The sequence below is a fragment of the Cynoglossus semilaevis genome, chromosome 4 (genome assembly GCF_000523025.1).
Source record: "Cynoglossus semilaevis isolate Cse_v1.0 chromosome 4, Cse_v1.0, whole genome shotgun sequence".
NCBI lineage: Eukaryota > Metazoa > Chordata > Actinopteri > Pleuronectiformes > Cynoglossidae > Cynoglossus > Cynoglossus semilaevis.
Genome location: NC_024310.1, coordinates 9,775,661 through 9,789,238, shown reverse-complemented (window position 1 = coordinate 9,789,238; position 13,578 = coordinate 9,775,661). Strand labels below are relative to the sequence as shown.

The 13,578-nt window shown below is 38.5% G+C and overlaps 1 protein-coding gene and 1 non-coding gene across 2 annotated transcripts in view; one reads left to right on the top strand and one right to left on the bottom strand.

The window, feature by feature from the left end:
• b3glcta (beta 3-glucosyltransferase a) overlaps positions 1 to 13,578 on the top strand; it is a 44,090-nt gene that overhangs the window by 30,026 nt on the left and 486 nt on the right. Inside the window, exons 8-15 of the mRNA XM_025055224.1 lie at positions 7 to 70; positions 1,205 to 1,336; positions 1,913 to 1,982; positions 4,382 to 4,495; positions 11,014 to 11,113; positions 11,273 to 11,392; positions 11,977 to 12,088; positions 12,708 to 12,839. Coding sequence (XP_024910992.1) covers positions 7 to 70; positions 1,205 to 1,336; positions 1,913 to 1,982; positions 4,382 to 4,495; positions 11,014 to 11,113; positions 11,273 to 11,392; positions 11,977 to 12,088; positions 12,708 to 12,839 — 844 coding nt within the window. The remainder of the gene's footprint in view (positions 1 to 6; positions 71 to 1,204; positions 1,337 to 1,912; positions 1,983 to 4,381; positions 4,496 to 11,013; positions 11,114 to 11,272; positions 11,393 to 11,976; positions 12,089 to 12,707; positions 12,840 to 13,578) is intronic.
• trnal-uag (transfer RNA leucine (anticodon UAG)) lies at positions 5,508 to 5,589 on the bottom strand. The gene has a single exon. It is a non-coding gene; the product is annotated as a tRNA-Leu (tRNA).

Here is a 13,578-nt window from a genome sequence, read left to right as displayed (position 1 = left end):
TTCTAGGCTGGCAAACAAAGTGAAAGAGGAGCCACTGAAGTCTGACTTCACCATTGACCTGAAACACGAGGTGAGAAAACATGGAATTAATTCAAGTTCCTTCAGGACGTGTTTAGTCCAGAAACCGATGACTCAGTGTTTGGTTATAGCTGTTGTAAAAGGACACTTCTGCTGTTTATTTTCCACACAAAAAGTGTTCCTTCTAACCCTGAAGTGAATTCTCATTACCCTGGAGAGTCTCTGTTGTGCTGTGTGGAGGTTCACATTTTTATCACTGAAACTCAGTGGAGGAAGCATCGAGGGATTTTATTGAGTAAACACAGCAGCGGGGTTTATCAGGCTCAGCCTGAAAATGGTGGTTCAGGTGGAGATAGAGTGGATTTCTCCAAGATGTTCATCTAAAGTACGGTATGTGCCACAGCAGCTACGTGAGAAGCTTTTATTTGATTCGATTAGTTTAAAGAATGAACGAGATGTTTTTTCACATATTGTGCAGACCGTTGTTGATTCTTTTTAGATATTAATGCCCTTTTTTATTTGCCATCCCTGCACGTGTAACAGTGCATTACTCTGTGCCACATTTGCCTTTTACAAACATAACTCAGGTTTATTAAATTCACAGCAGTGACAACAATGTATGGCCGGCGGGTTCTGGGATCCCCTATAGTTTAAACCTGTTGTTACATTATTTCCTTTTGCCACCGTCTACCAAGCTCTACTTCTTCCATTAATGTCCATAAAAATAAAAGATTTTATTTTTTTAGAGATTAAATAATCTTTCATTGGACTTTCATTTGTACATAGGTTTGGTATATTTACCTGAGAAATATATTTGTGGCCGAGCTCATAAGTGATGGTGAGGCTTCCTGGTTTAGCCTCAGTTTAGCCCATTATAAATCCCATAATATACAGCATGTTTGTCTCCGACTCCACCAGCTCTCAGTGTGTCCTGTCAGACCTGTCACTCCACAGGTCTGTGCATTACAACCAATTTAAACCCTGTTTCTCTGCCCACGAGACGTTGTTTTTCTGGTACATTTGACAAGTAGGATTTAATTTGCAATAAACTTTACAATTATTGGGAAAATTAACACTAATGCTTCATGTATTTTTTAAAAAACAAAATGTATGAATTCAAATAATTGATTTCAATTTGAAAAATGCAAGAAAAACGTACTTGACCTCTTGACCTCTGTTGTTACAGGTTGCCTTGTATATCTGGGACAATGGTGAGGGTCTTCCCCTGACTGCTGTTCCTGAGCTGTGCACTGAGCCGGGAGACTCCCCTCAGACGGAGCACTGTGCCACCACACTGATCAGTGAGCCTCCGCTGTGTGTGAGTGTCTGCTGTGATTTCACATCGGTCTGGTTGCCTTTATTTCCCAGGAAACTCTAAGGGAAAGACAATGAGGCAGCAGTGACAACACAAACCTCAGGCTGCTTCTTGGTCAATACATTGGCTGCTCCTTAATGACCCGTGGCTGCTGCAGCCGAGCAGAGAAGTCAGCAGAGTAGAACAGCACCACGCAATATGAACTAACCACACATTAACCAAACATTTAGAATAATAATCTAAAAGTCTTTAATTGAATCATAGGACTTGACGTATAGACAGTGTTTGTCGACCAGTCGACCTAGTTTTATTGTCCAACAGAACATCATAGTAACAGTTAGTTGCACCATTTGAGTCAACACACTCCCTGCTACAACGTTAAAATTGTCTTTGATGGTGACCTAGCAGGTGTGAACATTTACATTTCAAACGTCAGAAACACTCCAACACCCACGCACCGGTCGACACAGGTCATGGTTGGCAGCGTTTACACACAGAGTCCTTTGTTTTTGTGCCATGTTATTATGCAGTTAATTATAAATAGCCTTCGTTGACGTTTGTCTGTTTCTGTGATCGAAGGGAGAGCCCGTGAAAAAGGAAGACGTGTTCGTGGCTGTGAAAACGTGCAGGAAGTTTCACAGGGAGAGAGGTGAGTCGAACGTCTGCTGTCAAATAAATGTCCATCCTACGTGAAGTACACCCACGGTGACTCTCTTTCTGGTAACATTATGCAAACTACCACCACCATTGGGTGGCATTAGAAGGGATTGGTGTGTTTCTTTAAATTTGTATAATAAATAAAATATTGCATGTTTTGCAGCAGTTTATAATAATGTAGGCCTCGAACCTCCCATCAGCTGACCTGTCAATCATCGGCTTCTTTGGCACGAACCAACGTTCTCTGTTCTCCCAGAAGGGTTGTAGATTGATACATGTTGCATAACTAAAGAATCTGAAGAAACGTTTTTAAATGTAAAACCGTTTAATAAATGGTTCTCAATGGTTCAAATGGCTTTCACACATTTCATAGTCATACAGTAAGTCCTTATAGATAGATAGATAGATAGATAGATAGATAGATAGATAGATAGATAGTCCTTATAGATGATAGATAGGTAGATAGATAGATAGATAGATAGATAGATAGATAGGTAGATAGATAGGTAGGTAGATAGGCCGATCGATCGATCACTAGATAGGTGGGTAGGTTAGTAGTGTTTCATGTGCGACAACAATACTGTTACTGGAATTTCATACTGAGGCGATAGTCTGCTCTTAACAGCATGTTGGGCAAGTTAAGTTGAGCATTTGGACTTAGGTATTGGATCAGATGGGCTATAGTTGTGCTTCAATGTTTGATCCTAAAATTTTGACCGTTATCACACAGAGCCATCCCTAATAATTTCCTTGACAATTTCGGAAGATTTGAAATGGAGGTTCCTTCCCAGTGGCTCTGCCCTTTTACTCCATACTTTATTTCAAACAGATCTTTACTCAAATGTCTCTCCTCGTGTCTGTAGTGAACACTGCAGAGGTGGACTTATTTGACCTGCTATCAAATGAGTCTCCTGCAGCACACTTGTCTGTCCGAGTGTTTGTTGGTTTGCTTGCAGGTTCATTCAGTAAAGGAACAAGACATTTTTATAAAGCAGGTTAATGGTTGAGTTGTCAAAAAGAAAATGGACACTACAATAAGTGTGTGTCCCTCAAACATAATGGTCCTATTACACTAATTACTCATTTCTGTGCCAAGACGCAGTGATCTGTTTCAACTGCTGACAGTATAAAATTATTATGAACTCCATATACAGTATTAAAGGACACTTTAGATCATTGGGCATTTACTTTGTAAATTAAAACAAGTGCCTATTGCTGTCTCTGAGTGTTTTTTATACATAATTATTCTCTCATCTATTATCCTCCGCCATTTATATCGTGAAGGTTGGGAATAAAAGCTTCATTTAATTCCAACTGCAGCCAAAAGGACAAAACAGAATAACATTTTATTCGTACAGTCAGAACTACAGTCTATTTAAAGTAACCTTCTCATTTCACCTGAACTTGTCCTGTTAAATGGTCAATTCAGTCATTTAATGGTCATGTACAGGTTAACACATGAAAATCATTGGTAATTAATTAAGCTTCGTGGTGTAGTTCATGGAGGATCCAGTTGCAGTAAATCCCAGTCTTAAATCTTCTTAAGTTGTTCTCCAAGATCAAACCTGCAGGACTTGTTCCCAATAAATCCTAGATTTCACCGCACTTTCTTCAACCACATCTGCAGGATTCACTGCAGGTGTTGTTTAATGGAATGAATAATATCTGCAGGTGTGAGCTGAGCTCTTCACAAATCCAAATATTTACCTGAGTGTGCAGATTCAATTCATAAACCAAAATATTTACCTGAGTGTGCAGATTCAAACACGTATATATTGGTAAGATCCTGTCATGTGAAGTCACCGCAGCACCATTACGTCTCAGCCGATGCATACTAATACTACTGCTACTACTAGTATTACTACTTCTACTAATAAAAATAATAAAAATAGTAATAAATCCTATAAATTAGAAATTGTAATTGCCTCACGTCAGTGAAAACAGCAATAGGGTGGCACAGACGTTTAACAAAAGTCTTTTTTTTTTTACAAATGATACGTTATGAATTTTATTGTTTTGTATTGTATTAAATAATATTTTAATGTATTTTTTGATGCAGTCCAGTTAATTTATAAATATTCGAAAAGTGGGACCTGATTTTTTAAATTTTTTTTTTTACCTTTATAGGAAACAGCCATTGATTCTAGGGCTCACTTGTGTTGTAATATTTGAATCTTACAGTGAGAATGTTTCTCTAATACACATGTATTTCCTTCCGTTGATATTTCCTTAATAGGTATAATTTGTCGGAAAAGAAGATCAGATAAAACATTCAGTCAAATGAATAGTTGATAAACGCTCAGTCGTGACGACTAAAGTTCAGGAAACCAGTGCTCTGCTCTGTGGGAAAATGTTGTAATGACTTTTCTTCTTTCACCTTCGTTCCTCTAGTTCCTGTGATAAAGAAAACTTGGGAGAAGGAGGCGTTATTCCTGGAGTACTACAGTGACCACGGTGACCCTTCAATACCAACCATTAATTTGGGAGTTCCAAATACTGAGAGAGGTAAGAACTGCTGTGGTCCCAGGGGTAAAAAAAAAAAAAACACACACAGTGAGACTTTGACAGTTGTGCACGGTCAGCCACAGTACAAACACAGAGGTTCACGAACAATGAAACAGGCTGAGCTTTTCAAACCCCAGAACCTTGAAATGATTTTTTTTTCTTATTGATTCTTTATTTTTCTCTTTTCAGAACTGATTTTCATCAGTCTTATGTATAACATTGTTTTTCACAAAATGATAAACATATATATATTTATTTAACTTTTTTTATTATTTTTATTATTTTTTAGCTTTTACTAAAATAATGCTGTATGATACCAAACCTGTAGAGCGAGTGTTTTCAGGAGTCTCCAGGCCTGTCTGTAAGGACAGCTCTGGTTCTGAATCAGCGCAGCTTCAGTTTCCTGAGGTTCTGAGCATTTGGTTGAAAATTATTTCATAGTCTGATTGCCCGTGGCCGAGAATGTCGCCTGAGATGTCTCATGTTGCATCTTAATGTGATGATGCACCATTTGTAGCCACTTTCAGCCCAGCAGTGGGAGGAGTGGGGGTGGGTGATCACCAGAGTGTGGATTCATCTCACCTCCACTTCTGCTCCTGTCTCCAGGCAGCTCAGGTCTTTACCAGGACGTGCTGTGCAACCTGTTTGGATCGAGGCGCAGGATGAACTCTTCACTTTCCTAGAAAATGTGAAATTATAACTTAGTAGATGAAAGAGGCTGTGTTTGAAAACTTAGTTTCCTTGTAAGTGAACTAGAACAATTGTCCGTAGAGTTGTCGTGGTCTGAGAAACCAGTGTCAGGTCGAATGGAATATAACGTCATATTTATTAGCTAGGATTGTGCTAATGTGCTAGTGCTAATGTTAGGGAAAGGAAAAGGAAAAAGGAAAGTGAACTACTTGTCATTGTGACACAGAACATCGCACCAGCCAACCAAATGTGACCTCTGTTTTTAACCCATCACCATAGTAAACAGTGGGCAGCTTTAGGCACCCAGGGAGCAGTATGTGGTTGGCAGCGGTGGGATTCGAACCCACGCCATCGAAATGACTGGAGCCTAAATCCAGCGCCTTAGACCACTCGGCCACGCTACCACAGGACGCAGTGGCACACATGTCTCGCTGTGTGCGACTGATACCAACCTTTGATTATGACCCAGCAGGAAGATTCCTACAGCATGGATAAATAATTCACCACACATCAAGTAATTGACATTGATGTTCTGTCTGTTATATACTGACTGATGCTGATGATTCACAGGACAGAACTAGCAGAACAGTGTTCTCTACGTTAAATATCTGAGTTCAACTCCTCAACAGTTACGATGATGAGACGCCTTCAAAAACAACAAAAATGTTTTTTCTACTAGTAGGAGATAAACCCTCCAGCACTTATTTTTTGATTCAAATATCAACCGAGAGCCATATGTTTAAAAAGACACTACTGTTAAAGAATTCCCCTTCCTTGAAAATTAAGACTTAACTTGAAGTTGTCGGGAAAGGGGCATTTTATATATATATTTTTTAATTAATTAAATTAATTCAAGTATGAATTTAATAGAATCTGACCGCCGACTAACAAAGCAATCCGACACCACAAAACCAATTTGCTCCACGTAAATGGCTTAGAGGCTTTTCTGGAACACCTTTGTTATTAAAAAAAAGGTAATTTCCTAAAGTTGTTAACTGCAGATGGATTTTATCCTTACATGGTCATCTCTGCAGAGGACTTGTTTTTTCATGCAGTTCTATATGTTCTACCAGTTCAAAGCAGCACAGTTTTTCATTTAAAACCATACTGAAACACCTGTATGTTAAACTAATAACACCATGTGTTTTAAGGCATGCGTTCAGGTCCCAGGTGACTTTCTAAATGATGACTTGGTTTCACAGACACACGGCTGCATTTATCATCCAAGTATGATTTACAGTTGTTACTCTGATAAAGCCCTATTATTAATGCTGCGCTCCTAAATATAATTGGGTTCAAATGTGAAATAAATGTCCAAGTTTTACTTAAGGATGAACATTTTAAAGCCCGTCTGCTGCCTGTGTAATCGACAGCAGCAGTAATCAGAGCCATTGTTGCTCTGAGGAGCGCTACAATGTGTCTGATTTTTCATCCAGCTTTCTGACCGTGTCCCTGTGCTATTATGTTCTCCACTAGTAAATTAAAATATTCCATAGCTCTCAGGCGTTGCCTCTTCAGTGAGCAGTTTATCCTGATTCCACAGCGGTGGAGTCATAATTGCCTCACTTCTGGGGTCGACTCTAAAAATTGCACTGGGATGTGTGAAAGATTTAAAAGAATGTGACACTTCCCTGGAATACAACGGTACAACTGTGCTGCACATACAAAACTTTAAGTTACTTAAGCAGGTGTTGTCCTCAAAATAAATTGGTCTGGAACTTTAAAAAAATGGTTGGCTGAGAATAGAAGTAGAGTGGTCTTTTAAAGTGATTCGATGTTCGTTAGGGGTTTGGACAGTCCCTTCAGGTGACACCACAGAGTTGCTGGGATGTTAGCATGGTGTTCATTGGAAATAAATGAACAACATGTATTAACAAACAATTTTACAATAAGCTGTCATTTTCTGAGCAGAGCTTTATTTATTTTTTTTTTTTTTCCAAGCTGTCATTTTCTGAGCAGAGCTTTTTTTTTTTTTTTTTTTTTTTTGTGATTTACCTGAAATGTCTTCGTTTGATAAAAAGGATTATTGTCTGCACTGGTTAAGAGGCAGTCTCTGTGGAACTGTAGGTTCGTCTGTGTTTTTCCAAGTTAATGTGAAAGCTTGCGTACACAGAAAAGTGGAAATTCATCTAGAACAATGGCTTTTGAAAATAGCTCAACTATTGAAACAGAAATAGTAATTGTTATTCAGTAACATTCTTCACTTTGGTTTTAAAGTTATTTCGAACACCATAATTCTTACAAACTTATATTTGCATGTAAAAAAAATATATAAATACATAAATATGTCAGTATGGTTCATTGCAATTCCCTAATAGGGACAAATGGAAATTGTTAATAGTGAACTCTCAATAGGTTAAAATTTCATTGATTAATCCTGATTAATCAAGATGAATCAACATGCCAATATATGACAAAAAAAAGTCAGTAAAATGCTGGAACAAAATGACCAAAAACAGCAGGTAGACATGTTTGACGGAATTTTGAAAAAAAAAATCTGCCCTTTAGTTAAAATGCATTAGAATTTTTAATCAAATCAATCTCTACAATTTAAATAACACATTCATCGTGTTCATTTCGACAGCCCCAGTTAATATTTACAACCACTTCAACGTTTCAATGACTACATGAAGTAGTCCACAGTCCACATCCATCACAATTACAGGGCGGTTAGCATTGCAGTACTGCCCAGTGATTTAGTGTACCGTCGGACTGACAGGTGGGGTGAACCGTATTTATGGGTTCGACGTGTGCTCTCCCGTGTACTGACCCCTTCACCGACTGTACTTCTCTTGATTTCTATCCCTTTGTCTTTGGATTGGCTAAGGCTCAGGAGCCAGTTACAGTGATTTTGTTTTGAAGGACAGGGCATAGATTCAACATACACTACTAAATCAGCCGTAAAGCTGTCGCCAGCACTTCTGTTGCCTGTTTTGTCCTTGTATTGTGATACCATTGTGGTAATTAATTCTTGCATGATTCATGGTTTGTCTCCTGGCCAAGTCAACATGTGGCCTAACCCTGGTTCTGATGTCCTATCATGTGCACTGCTTGGACTTTCTTGAGTTCCGTGTTGTCCATCATTTTCTCGTAGGTCATTAAGGAAAAAGTGTCTTTTTAATTCTAGATGCTTTTTACTTTCAGAGGCATCAAATGAATGTTGCAATCCTTGGAAGTTGTCCACAGTCTGTGAAGAAGGTGGAGGGAGTTGGTAAACAGCCAAATAAAGACGCTCTCCTTTCATTTTTCACGACTGTACATAATATCAATCGTATAAAGCCCATAATGACACTTGGTGGTTTAAAGAATGCAAATTGAACTGCATAAAAAACCAGAATACCATTAGCGATCTACCATGAAAGATATGCAAACGAGTCAGTGGCCTGTACAGGTGTCAGTAAAAAGAAATTAGCTGATATGAAATCGTGATATAAAATTACACATTTTCCGAATGTTGCACAGTCTTTAGTTAACATTTAATCAAATTCAAGGTTTATTTTTTATTGCTTTGCATCTCTATTAAGGCCTGGAGGTTTTATGCTAATGCCTGGAAGGAGAGGCCTTGAGTTCAAGAACAGTCAAGAAGCATCACACGTCTGCATTCACTGCCAGGAGTGCTTATTTCTCACTCTGCCTTGACTCTGATCATGCTATTGATTTGTTAGTGCATTAGGAGCCAGCTCATAAAACCATGTCAAGAATGTATGAATAATGTATTAATATATTACTGACTTGATCTTATAAATGTTCAGGCAGGAGCTTGGAGTCCGAACAACATTGTTTAAAGGGATATAAAACCATTGACTGATCAGTGTTTCCCAAACTTTTTTTCTGAGGACCCATATTTTAAAAGTCACAAACCTTCGCGACCGAAGTCAATAGACATTATTCGTAAATTCCTGGGAAACATGATGCGAGATGACCCAAAAAAAAAAATCTCTTGCGACCCACCTGAGGTTCGTGACCCAGTCTTTGGGAAACAATGGTTTAGAGTCTCCAAAAACCTGTGAATTCTCACATATGAAATCATGCAAAACTACAGTGAAGACCACCCTTACCTGAGTGGAGCATGTTTTAAAGGCCATCATGCCGAGAATAATAATTATTATTATTATGATCATACTGTAATAAATAATAATACATTTTAAAGCTCCTTTCACAATACCTAAGGACAAGTGCAGTAATAAAATACTGTGGGATAATAAAATAACAATATCCATTTTGTCACTCCTATATGGAGAAATGACCGTCACCACACAATATAATGAGCATTTACAGAGTAAAACTGACTTTAAGCATCAGTGTCAAGTCACTGTTGTTCCCTCAGACCAAGATGGCTCCCGTTTGATGTCACTCAAACATATTCTGTGGCCATAATCTGTATTTCTGCCTTTTTTCTTCCTTAATAAAACGAGTCGTGTCAAAGAGAACCTGTAAATCATCACAAGGACAACAAATGTTAAAAACCCTGGATTTGGGACCATCTCTGTCTTTCCTGGCGCAGATGTCCTTGTCTATTTGTCCAGATTGCTGTTGACAAGACAGATACCTGCTTGTGATTCATAAATGCATGTTTTCAGTACACAGCGAATACAGACGAGATTGTGTTCGTGGTGACTGAGAACAAAGTGAGAACGTGTGAGGGACAGATATGGACGTTTCACATTTCGGTGCCCGAGCAGCCCCAAAATCAAACGTTGGGACTGTTGAAAAGATAGAGTGGAAAAGGTGATGGACAAACAGGAAGTTAAAACCGTATGTTTACTTAATGACCAGTTATTTAAAATTAATACAGCAAGGGAGAAGAGAGTTGATGCAAGACAGTGAAATGAGAAAAAAAATATTTTCACCTTAATGTTGAAGCTACACAAAGTCAAAGCTGTTTTATTTTTCTGTGAAAAACGTCGATGTCTAATGATAGATGCTCCAGGACCACAATAAAAAAAGAGGAATTGAATCCATCTTTTCAGACCCTGTCATCATTTCCGACTACCATAACAATCATAAAATGACTGTCCTCTACAATGTAAATTATTTCAGAAATTTAATTCACATCAACAGTTTGCAGCTTTATTTATTTATATTTAATTATAATATTTAATATTTAATTCACGTCAACAGTTTGCAGCTTTATTTATTTATTTATTTACTTTTTTTTCTGAAAGAAGGTAGAAAACCAGCTTATGAATAAAACAGCAGGGCTTCGTGTGTTTTTTGATCCTTGCCCACAGGGATTCGCACACCTCGGCGCTCAGCTGTGCTGGTGTCGGCAGATATTTGAATTTCTTCTTGTATTTGTTGTGTGCCGCCACACGGTTTGTTTTGTTTAGTCACATGGTTTCTCATCTACGTCCTGTGTTCGAGAAAAGGTGGAATTGTGCACAGTGCTTCGTTAAATCCCGAGCCTTGGTCCAACTGGGGGACTGCCCCACCCTCCAGGACTAAAGAAAACACATTTATTTTACAGTGAGGGAGTGATGAGTTCAATGTACCTTAAACTGTAAAAATCATTCTTTTTGACCCTGTTCTGTTTGGCCCAAGAGCCTGAACCTCCTACAACTATATATAAAAGTATTTCAAATTAATTTTAAATTACAATATTTATTGTTGAATGAAAAGGTGTGTTTTCTGCTCATTTGTTTTGAATAAGAAACTCATTCAAATCCTACTTGTTCTGATGGAGTAGCTGGCCATTGTTGTAAAGGCCACTCTGTCACGTTGTCTGTGCAGACAGCAGTGCGCACAGCTGGGGTTTTGGCACACACGGTTTTGTCAATATGTGATATTGGTTTTTCACAATGTCTGCTCTGTTGTGACTCACTCTACAGGCCACTGTGGGAAAACATTTGCAATCCTTCAGAGATTTCTCAGCAGCTCTGTTCCAAACACCCAGTGGCTGCTTATCGTGGACGACGACACACTGATCAGGTATATGTTTGAACTGGCAGTTTTTTCCGCAGGTTCAGTGGTCATCGATGTGCCATAGTGGTCACTAAACAAACTGACGTTTCTTCTATGGATCCCTGTGTGGATTTGCCAACATGGAATAGTGAGTGTGTGTTGAACTGTGTCTGGTCCCTCCCACAGCCTCCCTAGACTCAGAGCTCTGCTGAGTTGTTATGACCCTTCTGGGCCAGTGGGTCTCGGGGAAAGGTACGGCTACGGCCTGAGCCAAGGTGGCTACAGCTACATCACTGGAGGAGGAGGGTGAGTCTCAATGAGTATATATATATATCCTTATATATATATACATTTTACATATATATTTTTATACACTGTATATGTAGCCACACACACATATACATATATCAAAATTATATATAAGCAGTATATACTGTATATATTTATCTATATATATTTTGTATATGCATCGATCTATCATATATATATATCATATATACAGATATGTGTGTGTATACATATACAATATGTATGTTCGTTTTTTTCACCCTGACAGCCGCTAGAGGGCACTGGTGCGACTTATACTCTGGAGAGACTTATAGTCTGGAAAATATGGTATATATGTTACTAAAGGTATGACAAAAAGAAAGGTTTATTTTATAGTACAACATTTCCTACATATACTATATATGTGGTATTGGTCTATTGGAACTCTTCCTACATATACTGTATATGTGGTATTGGTCTATTGGAACTCTTTGCCATGTAAACATATTGGTAATAAATGTAACTTTATTCTTATTGTTAAATATTTAGTATCCTAAGTCGTTCCCAAACCTTTTTAAAATTCTAGTAAGGCAAATGCAGTAAGGCTTAATTCTCAATTCTAGTCTGAGTCATGGGTCCTTGAACGTCCCTTGGACTCTGTTGGAGTCAAATGTCGACCAAGACCACACAGCTACTCGCAGAATAACAATTCAGGATGCAAAGGCTGCAGAGAGAGTAGGAGAAAAAAAGTCTGGAAAATCCATATTTATTTAGTGTTCCTCTGTCCTGAGGGAGATTGTTTTACCAAAGGTATTACAATTGGAGCTGTGTGAATTTGCATACATATTTCTCATTGATAGGGCAAGGCATGGAATCTGTGCAGCAACTTACAGACAGGAATTGCTGCTTATCGCTATAAAAGGAAATGGAATGAAATTCCTTGTCATTGACTGGTTTGTGAAGGAGCAGCATTGGCTGTGTGTCAGTGTTTATCTGTACCAGATACCAATCCATGATGGAGCTGTGTGTGTGTGTGTGTGTGTGTTTGGTTGCCGTGACACTTCACAGCATTGCAGCTGGCAGTTTTTACTACAAACAATGATGTTTGTAGTGTCGGTGATGAACAGCCGCCGTCGTTTGTTCATGTGTTTCTCTCTTGCCGAGCCAAATCAGAAGGAAACAACGTGTCTGCCTCTGGCTTTGATCTGCAGCTTCGTTTCTTCCTCTGTTGTCGTCTTATCGGAACGATAAAAATGAGATAATTAGTTTGAGGAACTGGAAGAAGGGTCGATGTGTTTCTGCATTGATGATTGTGTGCACGTGTGTTGATTTCCCTGCGGCTGTGTGTGTGTAGGATGAGGCCGTGGTCCAACTTCTTAACAGTGGCTGCAAATGCTACAGCAATGACGCTCCGGATGACATGGTGCTGGGAATGTGCCTTAATGCTCTCAGGATTCCAGTCACGCACAGTCCACTCTTCCATCAGGTCGGTCCATGTTACAGTTCCAGTGTTTGTTTTTTTAAACCTACGATGTACAGTACAAAAGTGGCTGAATATTCTATAGGTTTTTATTATCGTGGTTTTAAATCCTGACACATTCATGATCGTTGCCAGTTAGGGTTAGGTAAAAAAATATTTTAGCCAACTGTAAAGTATGTCAATATTTTCCACAGTAAACTATCTTTAGTTTTTGTGTTTCAACATTTTGTTGATTAACCACTTTAGATTTGGTCTTTTGTGAATAATTAACATTTTGTTGATTAACCACTTACTTTAGATTTGGTCTTTTGTGAATAATAAACATAATAATTTGAACTGTTGATCCCAAATTTTGTTAACAGCAGATCTGCTGCAACAGGTTGTCCCTTGGGCTCAAACCCATGACCTTCTAGGTGTAAGGCAGGCATACTACCCACTACATAATGGAATCTGAAACTATGTGAAATGAGGATTTGAATTTATCTCTTGCTGTAAACTTTTCCAGTGACAGCTCAGGACATCAGGATCTACTCTGCCTTATTGGGCTAAAAAATATATGATTTCTCTGAGACGTTTTGTAGACTTTAAACATTATTGCCTGGAGTCAGAGATTTCTAATAACAAATGCTGATTCAATCTGGATCTAATTTTTATTTCAGTTTACAGCCTTCCATGTCTGGCTCTTAACAAATGTTCGTTTTACTGTAACTCCTCGGCCGTCGCTCCGTGTGTGACAGCCTCCAAA